Genomic DNA, 19,236 nt, shown 5'->3' with positions numbered 1-19,236 from the left:
TCTTCATTTAGTCTCCAAATAACCACTAGTAAGAAGCCTCTCTTAATAGAGCACATTAAAAAGAAAACAAAAAAAACTTGTAAACCAAAATGGATGAGAATAGAATTTTCCATCCTTACTAAAAGGTCACATAAAATGTTTAATTAATATTTGAGACCTCCAAGACATCTTGGGCCTGATCTTCTGAATGCATCTTCTAATCACCTAGTTTCCTAGAGCATAATTTAGAGTGAGTACCTTGGATTGGTGTTAGGTGTGGTACATGGGCGCTGGACTGTTCTATTCTGATGACAAAGGTAAGTCAAAAAATCAGCGCTTCACTTTAGTAAAAGGAAGGTACCAATAGACATCGGTCTGGATTCTGGATGGTCATCTTGTCTCCATTATAGGATTTTGGGGTAAACATCTTTGTGTGAAGTTTGGGAAAAGTTTTTTTAATGATTCTTTGACATCTTTGTTATTGAGACTGTAGATGAGAGGATTCAGCATCGGAGATACAATAACATAAAATATGGAGCTATATTTCTCCTGGTCTGTGGAGTACATGGTTGAGGGACCAAAATACATTAACATGACCGTCCCAAAGTACAAAGCCACCACCCCGAGATGTGAGGTGCAGGTGGAGAAAGCCTTAGACCTTCCTGTAGTGCGAATCTTAAGTACAGAGCGTATAATAAAAGCATAAGACAGTAAAATTAGCATGAGAGGAATGAGGAGAGTGACGAAACTGATGGAAAATACTAGGAGTTGGTTAGAATTAATGTCCTCACATGAAAGTGTTATGAAAGCCAACATCTCACACATGAAATGGTTGATTCGGTTGGAACATATAGTAAGTGGAACAAAAACGGAAGGGAAAATACAAAGCATAAAGCTTAAAATGAAAACGAGCCAAACTAATCTATAGCAAACGCTCCACCGCATCAGGATAGAATAGTGGAGAGGTCGACATATGGCGATGTACCGGTCATAAGCCATCACCGCGAGGAGCTGACACTCTGATCCTTCTACAAGGAGGATGACGTAAACCTGAATAACACAAGCAATGGGTGGGATTGTCCTCTCGGTAGATAGGAGATCTGTCAATAATTTTGGCAAAACAGTAGAGGAATAACACAGGTCAAGGATGGAGAGCACGCAGAGGAAGAAGTACATGGGTTTGTGCAACTTAGGATTGATGATGACCACAAGGATTATGAGGCCGTTTCCTACAGTGGTCACTATGTAGATGACTAAAAATAGGAAAAACAGTGCAAGATTTATCTTCGGATTTGTGGTAAATCCAAGTAGAATAAACTCTGTAATTATGGTTTGGTTCTCGGGCGCCATTGTATGAAGAGTCTTAGTTTAAATTGTTCATAATAGATGTTCTAGATCATTTCTGGAATAAAAAGAGACATTTATGTCTTATTGGCAGTAACAAGATATTTGAATGACAGAAAGTTGGTTTTAGGGTCAATGCTATAGACAGTACAAAGATCTCCAATCAGAACCATAGGAGGAAGACCAGAATTTTCTGATTGGTCACCAGACAAGAGTTGTTCTTACCTGTGTCTCCATACATTGATGTGTCTTAGCCAGGAGCCTCTGCCAGGTGCTCAGGAACCATCATTTTTTTATACGTGAAAATTGTTACAGATGAGTCATCTGAACCACAAAACTTCTTGATATCCAGCCAATAGGATCAGATTTTGGTTGGGACATAACATAAGAGGACTACGTGAATATCATCCTTGGTCTTGTCTGAAAAGCTGGTGATTGAATAACAGGGAGGACACAAAAAGATACAAAACTGCCTTAACTGCCAGATTTCATGATCATGGCCTGACACAAGGTTGACACACAAAATCCAATCTCCTCATCTTCACAAAACACGTACCATTGATAGGCGTTGCAGAGCCAAACCTTAATGTCATAAAATAAAAATTATCATATTAGTAATGACAGATCCTACACCACCGAAACTCAAAAAAACCCTATAATCCATAAAAAAATAACATACAGCCCTTAAACAATCCAATAGCCAAAAGAAAAAAAGGAGCTGCAAAAAGCCATTAGAAATAATGTATACTTTATTGTAGTGTGTAGTGTATATATAACATAGGCGATCTAGTATACAAGGGGGGCAAAAGTGGCCCAGATGAAATAGGGGGCAGCCACACTTTTAAACCCAATATTATACGTTCACATTTTCAATACGTAATATACATAATATAACTGAGTATAAGTCAACTCAAATCTAATGTATTAGTCACAGCCTCCCTCACTAATGAAATGGACACCTCCCTCTCTCATTAATGAAATGCCCAGCAGCCTCCCCCAATTATGAAATGTAAAGCAGCCTCCCCTCACTAATGAAATACCCAGAAGCCTCCCCCAATAATGTAGCCCCCCATTAATGAAATACTCAGTAGCCTCCCCACTAATAAAATGCCCAGCAGCCTCCCCCATTAATGTAATGCCCAACAGCCTTCCCAAGTAATGTAATGTCCAGCAGCCTCCCCAGTAATGTAATGCCCAGCAGCCTCCCCCAGTAATTTAATGCCCATCATCCTCCCTCACTAATAAAATTCCCAGCAGCCACCCCTGGTAATGTAATGCCCAGCAGCCTCCTCCAGTAATGTAATGCCCAACAGCCTTCCTAAGTAATGTAATGCCCAGAAGCCTCACCCCATAATGTAATGTCCAGCAGCCTCCCCCAGTAATGTAATGCCCAGCAGCCACCCCCAGCAATTTAATGCCCATCATCCTATCTCACTATTCAAATGCCCAGAAGCCTCCCCCAGTAATGTAATATCCAGCAGCCTCCCCCAACAATTTAATGCCCATCATCCTCCCTCACTAATAAAATGCCCAGCTTCCTCCCCAGTAATGAAATGCCCATCATCGTCCCCCAGTAATGTAATGGCCAGCAGCCTCCCCCAGTAACGTAATGCCCAGAAGCCTCCCCCAGTAATGTAATGCCAGCAATCTCCCTCACTAATGAAATGTCCAGAAGCCTCGCCCAATAATGTAATGTCCAGCAGCCTCCCCCAGTAATGTAATGCCCAGCAGCCTCCCCCAGCAATTTAATGCCCATCATCCTCCCTCACTAATAAAATGCCCAGCAGCCTCCCACAGTAATGAAATGCCCAGCAGCCTCCCCCAGTAATGTAATGCCCAGCAGTCTCCCCCCAGTAATGTAATGGACAGCATCCAATAGCACTTACCACCAGCGCTTCCCACAGCTCCTCCTCCCTCTCGGCTTCTTGTGTAACAGCGCCTGAAGAGACAGTTCCATGTATTCTGCCTCCACACACACACTGTGATGTCTTTTTACTTTAACATTTTCTTATCCTTCTTTTACTTGCTTTCTATTTATATTTCTCTATTTTATCTATTATAACTTTTGTTTACTCTCTTTACTGTATTCCTTTTTGCTCCCTCACATTTTATTACTCAGTTTTTTTACCTTTATCCAAATGTTCCTCTTATTTCTTTCCCAAATAAGTCTCTTCTTCCACTGCTCCCTCTTTTCTTCCAATTGTTCTCTCTTTTATAAAAGATGAATAAAAATTCAACTCAATTTGCTTAGAACATGTATAAAACTAAACCTAACAAAATAAATGACCAATTTGTCCAAATTTCCAAAAATGACCAATTTGCTAAAGTTATTCTAATATTTATTTTTCATGGTTAATAATAAATTGCATAATAATCAAAGTGACATCTGTGACCCCTTACATAGCTCTATAAATGAAAATATATAGGAGCAATGCTATAAATTTTAATTGTTTAAGAAAATGGAGCAGTACATTTTTTACCTATCCCAAACCATTTTGAGTTTGTTACATCTCCCTAATAGTAGAATCTGAGCAGTAACATTAAAAGGATGTAACATAAAAGGGCTACAAGAGGATAAGAGACATCTATTGTAAGTACAGCTCTTCCTCCCTCTACCGCAGCTGACTGTGTAACACACTCAGCACTTTTCTTCATAATCTACTTACGTAATGCAGTATAGACTCTCCTCCACAACACTTCTTACATTTTTCCATCTTCTCCTGCTATTGATTTCTAATATCCCTTTACGCTTTAGTACGGCATCACATGAACAGAACCACCTAGCAGGGGGTGCGCTGTGATTATCCTCCCCATCTCTATTCTTCTAAATAAGCTGAGACACCATAAGTATACACACAGGGAGGCTGAGCTCTGAGCTTTATATTTACATCGCTGGAACATGTCTATTTTTTATACCTTATGATATAAGATTGATGTTCTTCTTTATGTACAGTACAGGAATCATACAGGAATATCTGATACATGTGATTGTGACACATAGTTTGCCATATACTCAAGTATATAACACTAAAAATAAAAAATCTCAATGTGATTTGTAGAGAAACAACAGCAGCAAAAAACAGCAGATAAAAGACTAAAATGTAGAATAACATTGATTAAGCACCGGGCTGCACCGTCCCTTTAAATAACCAAAAATTATACATAAACCATTGAGTCACTTACCCGATACTGAAGCTAAGCTGCCATTAAACTACAGTTTTAATTACATGACTACAAGGCAGCAGTGAAATATTGGATATCAGGATTAGTCTTACGACCTACATGTCTGAGAGAAGGGGAAGACTTTAAGATCAACCAACAATGAACTAAAAAAAAATACCCCAAACTACAGACCCTTTAAGCTTTGAGTACAAATACACAAAATGGGAAATATGATTTTTTTAAAAAAAATTACATTGAATTAAACATTAGAAATTTTTGGCCAAGTACATAATAATGAAAATACACATAAGAAAAGACTTGCAACAGAAGAGAAAACAAACTAGAATAATCAGTGTGACGACGCGAGGCCTGAGCCGGCCCGGGTGTAGCTGATCTGCGCCACAGATTATATAAGGTTTTTGAGGATGGATTAATTGGGTGAGAACTTTGGAGATTAATTATTCCATAATTATTCTCATATCTGTTATGGTACATGATCAACATAATGATCCAAATCGTGGGAATTGACAACACTAAAGCTTGTCACAAGCAAGACAAAAACAATAAATGGTATATTTGTCGAAACAGATATCTGTAGCCCCCATATAGAGATTAGGGGACCTTTAAACCAGGGCTGATTCAAGCCTTTTTGCCGCCCGAGGCGAAAATTGAAATTGCCCCCCTGCCCCGATAATGCGGTGTAACACACTTATAGAAACAGATATTGGGGGCATCTACTACCTTACAGAATATGATCTGCTCTATCAGGAAGAGGACTACAATATGATTTCCCCAGACCAAGGTTTATCTTTGCTGAATTCACAGTCAGATGTCTACAGCTCCATGTACCACAACTCCACACAGCGCCCCTAAAAAAACCACAGTCACAGTATAATGGATTACATACTGGAGTGTTTCAACTTAGGCATATGAGGTCAGGGGGCAGGCTGCTTTAATTACCAGATATAATTTCACCAGATATCAGGTTCTGCTTTCTGCTTTTGTTTAGGTCAAATAATTCATTTTGATAAAACTATCCCCCTAGATTTGGTTTCCGATTCACATGACTGCATGACTACTTCCGGGTCTAGTAGGAGAACACATGACTGCATGACTACTTCCGAGTCAGGAAAATCACATAATTGTAAAGGCATGGCTAGATCCTTGACAAATCATCACAAGTCACATGATCTAAAACTACTTCTGGGTCAGGGAGGTCATATGACTGCAAGGCCACAGCTAGATATTTTGACATCTTTTTTTCTGGAAGATATATTTATAGCTCTCTGTAGCATCTATTACGGATATCCCCTCGTTGAAGGTCGCATCCCTAAAAGTCTCCTCCAAACTACATTTTCTCCTATGTCTTGTCAATTCACCCACTGGTATAGACTTCACAGTGTGCATGGAGTGCTGACTAGAGATGAGCGAACATACTCGTCCGAGCTTGATGCTCGTTCGAGCATTAGCGTACTCGAAACTGCTCGTTGCTCGGACGAATACTTCGCCCGCTCAAAAAAAATGGCATCTCCCGCCGTTTTGCTTTTTGGCGGCCAGAAACAGAGCCAATCACAAGCCAGGAGACTCTGCACTCCACCCAGCATGACGTGGTACCCTTACACGTCAATAGCAGTGGTTGGCTGGCCAGATCAGGTGACCCTGGAATAGACTAGCCCCTGCCTGCGCTGCTCGGATCATTCTGTGTCTGGATGCCGCTAGGGAGAGAGCTGCTGCTGGTCAGGGAAAGCGTTAGGGTGTTCTATTAGAATAGTGTTAGGCAGGAGTGATTCTACAAGAACCCAACAGTCCTTCTTAGGGCTACAATAACGTTATACATTTTTCCTTTTTTTAGTTTGCTTGTGGCTGGGCTTGCTGGCATTAGTAGTGCAGCTAGTACCATATTGTGAGGAATTTGCTGGGAGACTTGCGACCGTTGTGTTTAGCTCTTAGTGACACGCATATCCACCTCAAACACCGAAGTGGGACAATTTATTAGGGGTTTGATTAGAATTAGGCAAAGTCTGCTGATTTATTTTTTTTTCCCTTTATTTCTTTTTATAGCTCAAAGTCATCAGGCACAGCACAAAATCTAGTTGTGTGCTGTCAGTGTAGGTTAGAAACTAGCCATAGCAATAGGATAGCATCGTTTTGTTTAAAAAAAAAATAATAAAAAACACACAAATAAAAAAAAAATTAAGTTTACACTTTAATTTTGAAAATGTTTAACCCGAGGTAGATGACGAGGGCGTGGACGTGGGCGTCCAACTACTGCAGGGGTCAGAGGCTGTGGTTTTGGGCGGGGTGAGACACCACCTGCTGATGAGGGAGCAGGGGAACGCCGCAGAGCTACACTCCCTAGGTTCATCATGTCTCAAGTTACTGGGACTCGTGGTAGAGCACTGTTGAGGCCAGAACAGTGCGAAGAGGTGATGTCGTGGATTGCGGACAATGCTTCTAGCCATTTGTCCACCAGTCAGTCTTCCACGCAGTCCACCCATGTCACGGAAATCAGCACTCCTCCAGCTCCTCCACTTCAGCCTCCTTCCCCCCAGTCTGCCCCCTCCCACCAAAATTTGGCATTTGAACCGGCATACTCTGAGGAGCTGTTTTCTGGACCCTTCCCACAGTCACAAACCACTTGTCCTGCTGCTGCTGAGCTATTTTCCGATGCCCAGGTTTTCCACCAGTCGCAGTCTGTGGGTGATGATGACATTATTTACGTAGTGGAAGAAGTGTGTAAAGAGGTGTCAGACGATGAGGAGACACGGTTGTCAGACAGTGGGGAAGTTGTTGTCAGGGCAGGAAGTCCGAGGGGGGAGCAGACTGAGGGATCGGAGGATGATGAGGTGACAGACCCAAGCTGGGTTGAGAGGCCGGGTGAACACAGTGCTTCTGAGACGGAGGCGAGTCCTATAGCAGAACAGGTTGGAAGAGGCAGTGGTGGGGCCAGACAGAGAGGCAGGGCCAGAGCTGGTGCATCAGCGCCAAATGTTGCCCGTAGTCAAGCTCCCGTGGCGAGGGCTAGATTTTCAGAAGTCTGTAGGTTCTTTAAAGAAACACCGGATGACCGACGGACTGTGGTGTGCAACCTTTGCCAAACCAGGATCAGCAGGGGTTCCACCACTACTAGCTTAACTACCACCAGTATGCGCAGGCATATGAATGCTAAACTCAATGGCACCAATCCCGTTCACCTCCGGCCGGGCACACCACTGCTCCTTCCCCTGTGTCATCTGCTACTCAGCCCCCTGCCCAGGACCACGGCCCAAACACCTCCCGTGCGAAAACCCCATCTTCGCCTCCACGATCCTCCACAGCATCCACCAGCGTTCAGCTCTCCATACCCCAGACGCTGGAGCGCAAAAGGAAGTATAGCGCAACCCATCCACACGCCCAAGCCCTCAACGTCCACATCTCCAAGTTGCTTAGCCTGGAGATGCTGCCCTATAGGCTGGTAGAGACCGAGGCCTTTCTAAACCTCATGACGACGGCCGCCCCGCGGTATTCGGTCCCCAGCCGCCACTACTTTTCCCGATGTGCCGTCCCAGCCCAGCACAAGCACGTGTCAGAGAACATCATCCGTGCCCTGACCAACGCCGTTTCTGACAAGGTCCACCTGACCACGGACATGTGGACGAGTGCTGCCGGGCAGGGCCACTATATATCGCTGACGGCACATTGGGTTAACTTGGTGGAGGCTGGAACCGAGTCTGACCCTGGGGCTGCTCATATACTGCCGACGCCGAGGATTGCGGGGCCTACCTCGGTCCAGGTCACAAAGGCCTACTATGCCTCCTCCTCCTCCAACCCCTCCTCCTCCTCCGAATTACCATCCGTGGGCATGGCGCCATCAGTCGGTAGCTCTAGACACAGCAGCAGTGCTGTCGCTAAGCGACAGCAGGCGGTGCTTAAACTGCAGAGCCTAGGCGATAAAAGGCACACCGCCCAAGAGCTATTACAGGGCATCACGGCGCAGACTGATCTGTGGCTGGCACCGCTGAACCTGAAGCCAGGCATGGTTGTGTGTGACAACGGCCGTAACCTGGTGGCGGCTCTGCAACTCGGCAGACTGACACATGTGCCATGCCTGGCCCATGTGTTAAATCTCATAGTTCAGCGTTTCCGGGTATTCCGGGTATTCACTCTCCTGGACCCACGGTACAAGCAAAATCTTTCCACCCTCATCCCTGGAGATGAAAGGAGTGTGAGAATGCATGAATACCAGCAGGCCCTGGTGCACAAGCTGAAATAGTATTTCCCTTCTGACAGCGCTCGCGGCAGAGGGCGTACTTCTGCGGGACAAGTAGCGAGGGAGAGTAGGCGAGCAGGCAGCTTGTCCAGCACTAGCAGGGGTACGCTTTACAAGGCCTTTGCCAGTTTTATGTCACCCCAGCAAGACACTGTCACCTGTCCCCAGTCTCGGCAGAGTAGGGCTGATCTTTACAGAAAGATGGTGAGGGAGTACGTAGCTGACCATACCATCGTCCTAAATGATCACACAGCTCCCTACAACTACTGGGTTTCAAAGCTGGACATGTGGCACGAACTGGCGCTCTACGCCTTGGAGGTTCTTGCCTGCCCTGCCGCTAGCGTGTTGTCCGAGCGGGTTTTCAGTGCAGCTGGTGGCATCATCACCGATAAGCGTACACGCCTGTCGACTGACAGCGCTGACAGGCTGACGCTTATCAAGATGAATAAAGCCTGGATTTCTCCGGATTTTCATTCTCCACCAGGTGAAAGAAGCTCAACCTGAATAATGTATGCACTCCTCCTCCTCATTGTCCTCCTTCTCCTCCTCTTTGTACACTAAAGCATAGAAAACTGGCTATTTTTTGCCAGGGCCAACTGGCTCTAGCTATAGTACTCCATGTATTTAATTTTTCTGGAGGGCCACCTACCCGGTACTCTGTTTTAAGCAATTTCTGGGAGTGCCACATACAGGCACTCAATCTATTTAATTTTTCTGGAGGACCGCCTTCCTGCTCCTCTGGTTTGAAAACTTTTTTGGACTGCTACATACAGGCACTCAATTTATTTAATTTTTCTGGAGGACCACCTACCTGCTCCTCTGGTTTGAAAACTTTTTTGGACTGCCACATACAGGCACTCAATTTATTTAATTTTTCTGGAGGACCACCTACCTGCTCCTCTGGTTTGAAAACTTTTTTGGACTGCCACATACAGGCACTATCCAAATTAAATTGTCTCCATAGCAGCCTCCACATGTCGTCTTTTTAGCTGGCTCCACACGTTGTCTCCATTGCTACCTCCACACGTCATCGCCATAGCTGCCTCCAAAAGTCGTCCATATAGCTGCCTCCATACATGGTCCCCTTATCAAACGAGCTGTGTCAGGCAGAATTTAGGGTTGTTTTCATGGCTTCCACATCAAACTTGTTAACTTTGTCGCCACCCTGCTGTGTAATCCACAAAATATACTGGCAAACTTTTATCATTTACCGATATTATTTCAGCGCTTCTTGCACATCTGTTTACATTCCCCTCACCCGCCATATCCCAAACTTATATGAACGCTACTACACTTGATCTTATACAAAAGGTTCTTAGAAGTGCTGTTTGGGGAGTAGCCTAGAGACAGGGGCTTGGATTGGTGAAAGCTCGCCTGGCAGCGGAGCGCCAGCTCCATCTCAAGATCCAACTAACATAGTTTTAACTGCAGCACCTTTAATCTACTACTAGTTCACTGCCTCCATACATGGTCCCCTTATCAAACGAGCTGTGTCAGGCAGAATTTTGGGTTGTTTTCATGGCTTCCACATCAAACTTGTTAACTTTGTCACCACCCTGCTGTGTAATCCACAAAATATACTGGCAAACTTTTATCATTTACCGATATTATTTCAGCGCTTCTTTCGCATCTGTTTACATTCCCCTCACCCGCCATATCCCAAACTTATAAGAACGCTACTACACTTGATCTGATACAAAAGGTTCTTAGAAGTGCTGTTTGGGGAGTAGCCTAGAGACAGGGGCTTGGATTGGCGAAAGCTCGCCTGGCAGCGGAGCGCCAGCTCCATCTCAAGATCCAACTAACATAGTTTTAACTGCAGCACCTTTAATCTACTACTAGTTCACTGCCTCCTTACATGGTCCCCTTATCAAACGAGCTGTGTCAGGCAGAATTTTCAGGTGTTTCACCAGATACATAGTGGAACTCGGCCCATCTGTCGCCGCCATGCTGGAGACCTGAAGTTGCAATCATAGCAGCGCAATATGGATGCCCCATACTGTCGCTCTTAATCATGGAACCATTTCCGTAAAAACAATTAAAAATAGAACCACTATGCTATTCCATTATTCCTAGGTGAAATATTCAAACGACCCGGCCTGCTTTGAAAATTATATTTTTTTCAAAGTAAATGCTTCTGGCCCCCAGGCCCATTTTGGGTGGGGAGGAGCCGAGAGACAGGGGCTTGGACAGGCGAAATCTCGCCTGGCAGTGGACCGCCAGCTCCATCCCAAGATTAGGCAGCCTCACAGGCATACATTCATGCTGCCCCTGCTGTTTCCTGTCCATTTCACCTCCACGATCCTCCACAGTGTCCACCAATGTCTCATTTCAACTCTCTATACCCCAGACGCTGGAGCACGAGAGGATATGCAGCACATCATCCCCTTATCAAACGAGCTGTGTCAGGCAGAATTTTCAGGTGTTTCACCAGATATATAGTGGAACTCGGCCCATCTGTCGCCGCCATGCTGGAGACCTGAAGTTGCAATCATAGCAGCACAATATGGATGCCCCATACTGTCGCTCTTAATCATGGAAGTCGTCTCCATGGCTGCCTCCACATGTCGTCCCCTTATCAAAAGAGCTGTGTCAGGCTAATTTTTCGGGTGTTTCACCAGATACGTTATGGAACTTGGTCACTATGTCGCCACCATGCTGTGTTATCGACTAAATATACCGTCAACCTTTTGTTCACATAGGAAATCATTACAGCGCTTCTTGCTCACCTCCTTTGGTTCCTCTCTGCCACCCATTGGTTTGAAGCCTGAGTCCATTTAGGGTATGTCGCCATGCCACTCTCTAGCCTGCCGCTGCTGCCGCTGCCTCTGCATGCCGTCCCCTATAGTGTCAGGGTCAATTATTGGATGTTTTAGATGCTATCTAGCCTCATTCTGTCACTCTGTCATGGCCATGCTGTTGCCCATAGTTTTGGCATAATGGTGCGATTAAGCAGCCTCAGAGGCATCCATGCATGCTGCCCCTGCTGTTTCCTGTCCATTTCCGTGGTGTTTCCATCCTTTTCTGAGGTTCCCAGGTGTTTGGCCAAGCTTCCCTGTGCAGAGCCTTGGTCCCCTTGAAAAATGCTCGAGTCTCCCATTGACTTCAATGGGGCTCGTTATTCGAGACGAGCACTCGAGCATCGGGAAAAGTTTGTCTCGGGTAACGAGTACCCGAGCATTTTAGTGCTCGCTCATCTCTAGTGCTGATCCCTAGCATGTAGGATAGTATTGCCTGTAACTGGTTTTCTGTGTGTTTTAGAGATTACTTTCTCCTCTCGATAGTCTGTTCGTACAAGATCTAAGAACATTATCTTACTTGGATGATTATAATGAGTAAATCTCAGATTGAACACATTGGGGCAGATTTACTTACCCGTCCCTTTGCGTTGTCCGATGAGGATTCGGAGCTGCCGCGATTCACTAAGATTGTGCGTCAAATTTTCTGCATGTGCTGCTTCGCCGACTGAGGTCCGCCGGTGTTCACCTTCTTCATGGTGCATGTAAGTGCTGATCTTGCGACACAATTTCATTTTTAAATTCCGCGGTTTGTCCGAATCAGTTGTCAGACGTCCATGCCCCCGATTTGTGTTGCATTTTTGTGAGTTTTTGGTAAACCACGGATAATTGGTGTCACAGCGTCTTTAATTTGCAAGAAATCTGCTTGTTTTTGAGTTAATATTTCCAATCTTCTCCCATCATCAATATGTTTTTCCAGTGTTATTTGGAATTTAGAAGTTGGGTCAGTGGTTAACTTACAATAGGTCCCACCTCCGAACCCCCTCACCCCTCTTATCTGACATATGACAGTGTCCCAATCCTTAATTTGTGACAAAGCCTCTCTTTATGCATATGAGAGGATAACATTTTTCTTAGGGGAATTTTGAGGTTCGATGTGACATTCCCAGGCATTTCATTTCTGTGCTCGCCCTCATGTTAGGCACAATTTTTGGAAAAAAATTTTTAGCCAGGGAATTCACATCCATGACTTAACATAGTTTTTTCCTGGAAATCCAGATCGAATTCCAATTTATCCGCATTGCTTCGCTCATCTCTACTAATAAGGTTTCCCCTGACAATTTTTGGAACAGTTTTGGAAAACAAGCATTCCGAAAAAGTAATTGAGCTTGGTATTAACCCCAATTTCCTGTGTGTGTTTGGCAGTCAAATTTACTCTTTTATGATTCATTATCATTAATTGTTCTCATTTTTAACGCTACTCTGGTTCACATTATCCGTTTGCTTTAATTTGTCTGACTTTTTTTTTTCTTTCAGAAGTATAATGTTTCTTTGCCTCTGATCACCTGCTGATTGGGCCCCACTGGGTGATTGAGAAGTTGGAGGTGGGGAGGAATGATATTGGTCGCATAGACGCTGTGTCTCGTTGTCATCTTTGTCTTATAAATTCGGATATTTGCTCAATATACTGGGTTGGAAGCCCCACCTAGCTTAAGGGGCAACAAGAGGATTCACTGGTTCTTCTGTGGGCCAGCCTGAGCCAATGGGGGAGGCCATGTACAAAACTCCATATTTAATGCCAGTGTGGCTTAGATACCCTTCAAGAATTTGATATTATACTGAAAAGTCTACAGAATAAGCTTATGTGACAGCTTCTAATGTTAGTGAAAACTTAAGATCAGAGTCGGCTCCAGGTATCAGTAGGCCCATGGACGAGAGAGCCTCAGTGGGCCCCTTTACAGTGAACTCGATATTCTCTAGTTTATCATCCCAAACAGCCCCCCTCATGGTTATTTTATATAAAGCCCCCCTCAACCCTATGGATTCATTAGATACAGCCCCCTTTAACCCCACAGATTCCTGTACAGCCCAATGTGAGCCCCCCAGTAGCTCTGGGCCCCAGAACTTGCCCAGGTACGCCCAGTGCTGGCGCCGGCCATGACTAAGATTGTAGTTGGTTGCTGTATTTATAGTGGGCCCTTCAATGGTGTCAGACCCTCTTTGTTAAGAGACTGATATCCTATCCTAAGGCAAATAAACAGCGTAACCGTTTCAATGGCTCGTAATGGATTTTGTTGAGTCAGCGCTGTGCCATGCATTACTAGATTCAGGTAAACATATTCACTTTAGGAAAATTTCTGGTCATTATTAGATATTTCTATCTTACAATTTCCAAAATTAATTAATCTCCAGAGCCGACCCATTATCTAGAAACCCTACATAGGCTCCGGGAGTGGCGCTGTACGAGTGTGTGTCTGCAGAGCAGCACCATGCCGTGCCATCCCTTATTGTTATACATTTCATAATTTGAACATTTTTTATGTTTTTGTCTATAATAATTTTTTTATGCTTTGTGTTTATCATTTCATGCAGAAGGTGGAAAAACTATTTGCCCCCAAAAAAGTTTACAGGTAAATGATGGGCTTTGATTTCTTTTGAGTTTTAGACTGAAATTACTTCCTGTATTTTTTTGTTGTAGTTTTTTATAATGTTTTTAAATGTATCCCTTCAATAAAAAAAACACCACACTAGAAACTTTCCAAACTTATCCTTCTGTCCTCTTCCTTGGGCTTTATGATTAACCCGCCAATTGTATTACGAACCCAGAGAAAATGTGTCTTTGTCCAATCAGACCGTTGACATGTGCAGTCAAAGAACGGAAATGTAACTTTATACAGGCAGTCCCCGGGTTACATACAAGATAGGTTCTAAAGGTTTGTTCTTAAGGTGAATTCGTATGTAAGTCGAAATTGTATATTTTATAATTGTAGTTGGAGTAAAAAAAATTTTTGCCCCAGTGACAATTGGAGTTACAACAATTTTTGCTGTAATTGGACCAAGGATTATCAATAAAGCTTCATTACAGACACCTTACAGCTGATCATTGCAGTCTGGGGCTATAGTAACATCCAGAGAGGTCACCAGAGGTCACAGTGGGCAGAGTGGTCCGTCTGTAACTAGTGGTCGGGTGTCCTTAAGTAAGGGACCATCTGTATTCCAAAAACCTTCCTTTGTAAGTTTGGGCTCATAATTTATATGTGCCATGGATCCTGTACAGCTGGATACAGTGTCCCCCATGAAGTTGCTATACAGTATATGACTTCTTCACTAGATTCTCTTGGAAATTCCATGATCAATCCTCGGAATACAGTTTATGACTACAATTTTGTGTTTTTTAAAAAAAATAAAAATAAAAACAAATCTCCCACTGTGTCTTTCTTCTCCCTGTCCATCCTCATTGACAAAGACATGAAGGGGAATCACAATCTCCTGCTGCTTGACCCTCCTTTTCATCAGAGCTCAGACATATAAACAAAGGAGCCCAGAGGGTCTGCACACAGCACAAATGTAAGTAGCAGGAGTGCTGAATGACTCAATGAATATTCAGAGATTATTATTAAGGAAGTAAAAGCACAAAGGTCACTCTAAAACAGTTGTCATTATCTTTATCTCTTTATCACCAGATCTGGTTTAATATTAAATCATCATTGACTTTTTAATTGACTTTTAAAATTCTCTGCTAAACTTGTCTTGCTATTAAGACGGATAGAAGCTACCTGAGGTGGAAGAGAGGGGAAACAGTGAGTAGCAGCAGCTAGATCTCCACCAACCAGGAGAAAGCATGCTGCAAACTACCAGAGATGGTATAAAGAGGGGAAAACTGCTAAAAAAATTAAAGGGGATCTACCACCAGGATCAAGGTGTCATGCACACTGACATACTGATGTGCCTCCCCTCTGGCAGGATCTGCTCTATTTTAAGTTTCCTATCCCCTAATTTTCCAGAGTTCCTCAGGCTCATTTGCATAATTTTAAAAGACGTTTATAAAATAAAAAAGGCATAAGAAGCTGAAAGAAGAGCGGATCCTGCCAGAGATGACGCACACCTGTATGTCAGTGTGCTTGGTTTATGGTTCTTCATCCTGGTGGTAGATGTCTTTTAAGGATTCAAGTTATAATTTGAGCAGAAAGATTGTTACACACACTGGACTTCTGAATGCTGTACATTTTTTTTGAAAGGTATAGTAGCCATGATTTAGATTTTATTTCCCTAAAATATATTTTTTAAAATTGATAATAAATATATTGATGATGATAATAATAATAATAATAATAATAATAATAATAATCTTTATTTATAAAGCACCTTCAATTTCCGCCGAGCTGTTTAACAAAAACTTATGCCACATTTTTTCTGGTATTTACCACATATAACAACAACACAAGAATCATTTTATAATTGGGAATATTTCAGATGTGGAGTCATGAGCTTCGTGAACTTTTTTGAATTTTTCTATACTTTCAAAAGTAACAATTTTTTTATTACTTTATATTTAATACTTTTAGGGATCTTCAAGATTAAAAAAAACTTGATGAGTGAAGCAAAATACAATACAATACAATACATGGTTATTTTTAGTTATATCATTGTTCCTCTCCTGCCCTTCCAGACACCAGAATCCAAGTGTTACCCCCTATATCTGCATTTCTTACCGCTCAATACATTTTTAAATGTAATTTTGGTAAAAGTTTAATTGAATTTTATTTTGTTATTTTAGATCATTTTTACTAAATACTATAAAATCTTTATCTAAATACTATACATATATAAGATTGTATAGCATGGAAATTGAGAACCAGACGGTCATCACTGAAGTCATTCTCTTAGGTTTCTCCAAGGACCTGAAGATAAACATTGCTCTATTTTTGTTATTTTTGGTCATTTACTTTATCACCATCATTGTAAATTTCTGTATAATATGTGTCATCACAAGGAACCCTCGTCTTCACGTCCCGATGTACTTTTTCCTCTGCAATTTGTCCTTCATTGACATTTGTTACTCATCAACTGCTGTGCCAAAAATGCTGGTCGACCTCTTGTCCGTCCAGAGAAGCATTTCTAACCTTGCATGTGGGGTACAACTCTACATCGTACTCTTCATGGGAGGAACTGAGTGTCAGCTCCTTGTCCTAATGGCTTATGACCGGTACATCGCCATCTGCCGGCCGCTCCACTACCAGGTTGTGATGAGATGGAGCGTCTGTCATCGGCTCACTGCCTTTGTGTGGATTTGTAGCTTCGTGATCTACATCTTGCCGTCCCTATCAATGCCGATGACTCTTTGCAATCGCGACCAGATCAACCACTTCATGTGTGAACTTCTGGCCGTCATAAAACTATCATGTGGTGACATCTACTTAAATGAACTTGTGATATTTTGCATTAGTTTTATTTCGCTTTTGCTTCCGTTCTCATTTATTATAATTTCCTACCTTTGTATTATCTCCTCAGCCTTAAAGATCCGCACTGGTGGGAGGTCTAAAGCCTTCTCCACCTGCTCCTCCCATATCATAGTGGTGGCTTTGTACTTTGGGACTGGGATGGTCACTTACTTTGGCCCATCTTCACTGTACTCATCAAACCAAGAGAAATATATCTCCATATTTTATGTTGTCATCTGCCCAATGTTAAATCCACTCATCTACAGTATGAACAACAGAGAAGTGAAAAAATCACTTAGGAATTTGTTCACAATAACTAATTGAATAAAGCAATAAATAAAACTATGGGCCACATTTATCACTTGTTTTTTCTGTTGTTTTTGCGCCTTTTCGTTTAGGCGCACCGTTTTTGCGCCATTTTTGCGATTAAACGTCAAATTAGCCGCGCAGCTAAAATAACCACCTTTCCCTCATCTATCGTTCAATTCCAGATGTTTTGCTGCGCCTAATGATATTCATCACGTGCGACTTTTGCATTTAGGCGCAAAAACGTGCGCAAAAACACTCCAGCCCGAAGGTGGCGTTATCTGGGAGGAAAGCACTGAGCCCCTTTGCAGAAGAGCTCATTTCTAGCAGCAGAGCTCAGCCAGACACTGGAACATATAATAGATACAATTAGATACATTACAGACAGGAGCTGCAGACTATTTACAGTTCATCACCTTCTATTTACAAAATATTCTGCAAAACCTGAGCTCACAGCAAGAGAGAAGAGAAGTTTGCACAAGTTTGCAGAAGCTTGCATATAAGACATACAAGTGTCCCCCATGTAATTCTGCACAGTGTCTGAGGGGGATATTGTGCAGAATTACAGGGGTGCAGCAGGAGACCAGCACTGGGGGATCCCCTCCAGGAGAAGCCCCTGCTGAGGAGGTCACTGGGTGCAGGGTGTAACACACCTGGGTGCTGCTGAGGAGGTCACTGGGTGCAGGGTGTCACACACCTGGGTGCTGCTGTGAGTGTTATCTTCATTCTGGGCTGTGGGAGAAGCAGAGAGGAGCTTGTAGCAGGATCACATGTAACTGCCTGAATCTAACATTGCGCCTAAACTGCGCCTAAACTGTGTTAAAGTAAAGTGATTAATAAGAGGCAGAAAATATACTTATCACAGATGGTTGTAGCTTGTGATAATTCTGGCAAAACAGTGCGCCCGAATTTAGGTGCAACTACTACACTTAGGCGCACAAAAGTGATAAATGTGGCCCTATGTTTTATATTTTAAAAATTTTCATTTTAGTCCTCGATGAATTTCTAATTTCTTTTGTACAGTATTTTATTAGTAGCAGTAATTGAATAATTCTTCCTTAAAGGGGTTGTCCTTATGGGACACCAAGTAGATGCTGGGTTCAGTCTCAGACATCCAGTATGGGAGGGGATCTGGGCCTAGGCCAGTGATGGGGAACCTTTTAGAGCTTGAGTGCCCAAACTTCAACCAAAAGCCACTTATTTATTGCAAAGTGCCAGCACAGCAATTTAAGCAGTAATTTATTTATCCTTGTTCTTTAACAACTTTCAAGCGTTCAGTCTCCTAAAGACACCAACGGAGTTGAAAAGAGGAGGGCAAATGTGCTTATCATTGTAGGAAGATTCTGTAGGAAAATTCTATAGGAAGATTCTATAGGAAGAGTCTTTGAGTCCTGTCTGGTGAACTTCATGCTGGGTTGATGGCCTGGGTGCCCACAGAGAGGGCTCCGAGTGCCGCCTCTGGCACCAGTGCCATAGGTTTGCCACCACTGCCCTAGGCTCTCAAGCTATATTAGACCCCAGAGAGCAAGCAATTTTGAGGCTACTAGGGTCTCATTCCTAAGGGTTAATGGAGGGTGGGCTCCCAAGATAATTTTATTTGGCAGTCTGGCTGGAGTCTAGTGATGTCTGGATAGACTTTCTTTCTTTTACAAAAAATTGTAGTTTTCAAAAATTATTAACTCTAAAGTATAACAATTTCACCTATTATCTTGATAACCTAAGTGGAACATACTCTTCAGCTTAGCCTATGCCTAAATGTAGCCATTTACTCTGGCTGTTTTGATTTTTTCTATGAGTCTGTAGATATCTTTACATGACGGTTTCACAGAGGGGGAGGGGCTGCTGTTCCACCTCACAGAGAAGTAAGGAAGGGGAAGACATGTGACTGGGATCTCTGTGTGTAGCAGAGCTGAGTATAGATCTAATGATCTGCCCTTAATCATGAAATCCCAGCATGTCTCCATGGATGATGCAGAGGAGTAGAAGTTTATGCAAGCATTCTGTGATTTCATGTGAT

The 19,236-nt window shown here is 43.0% G+C and overlaps 2 protein-coding genes across 2 annotated transcripts; one reads left to right on the top strand and one right to left on the bottom strand.

Annotated features, from left to right (window-relative positions):
- Positions 1-369: 369 nt before the first annotated feature.
- LOC140122981 (olfactory receptor 8D1-like) lies at positions 370-1,617 on the bottom strand. The gene is made up of 2 exons (XM_072144231.1): positions 1,549-1,617; positions 370-1,381 (listed from the first exon to the last, which is right to left on the bottom strand). The coding sequence occupies exon 2, from the start codon at positions 1,327-1,329 to the stop codon at positions 370-372; it is 960 nt and encodes a 319-aa protein (XP_072000332.1). The 5' UTR covers positions 1,330-1,381; positions 1,549-1,617.
- Positions 1,618-16,313: 14,696 nt separating this feature from the next.
- LOC140122980 (olfactory receptor 5V1-like) lies at positions 16,314-17,237 on the top strand. The gene has a single exon (XM_072144229.1). The coding sequence runs from the start codon at positions 16,314-16,316 to the stop codon at positions 17,235-17,237; it is 924 nt and encodes a 307-aa protein (XP_072000330.1).
- The last annotated feature ends 1,999 nt before the right edge of the window (positions 17,238-19,236 follow it).

Source organism: Engystomops pustulosus, chromosome 3 (genome assembly GCF_040894005.1).
Source record: "Engystomops pustulosus chromosome 3, aEngPut4.maternal, whole genome shotgun sequence".
NCBI lineage: Eukaryota > Metazoa > Chordata > Amphibia > Anura > Leptodactylidae > Engystomops > Engystomops pustulosus.
This window is presented reverse-complemented; position numbering and strand designations above follow the sequence as displayed.

What these genes read in the sequence shown, in the direction of transcription:
- LOC140122981 (XM_072144231.1), bottom strand. Translation starts at nt 1,329, where the DNA reads ATGGCGCCCGAGAACCAAACCATAATTACAGAGTTTATTCTACTTGGA.
- LOC140122980 (XM_072144229.1), top strand. Translation starts at nt 16,314, where the DNA reads ATGGAAATTGAGAACCAGACGGTCATCACTGAAGTCATTCTCTTAGGT.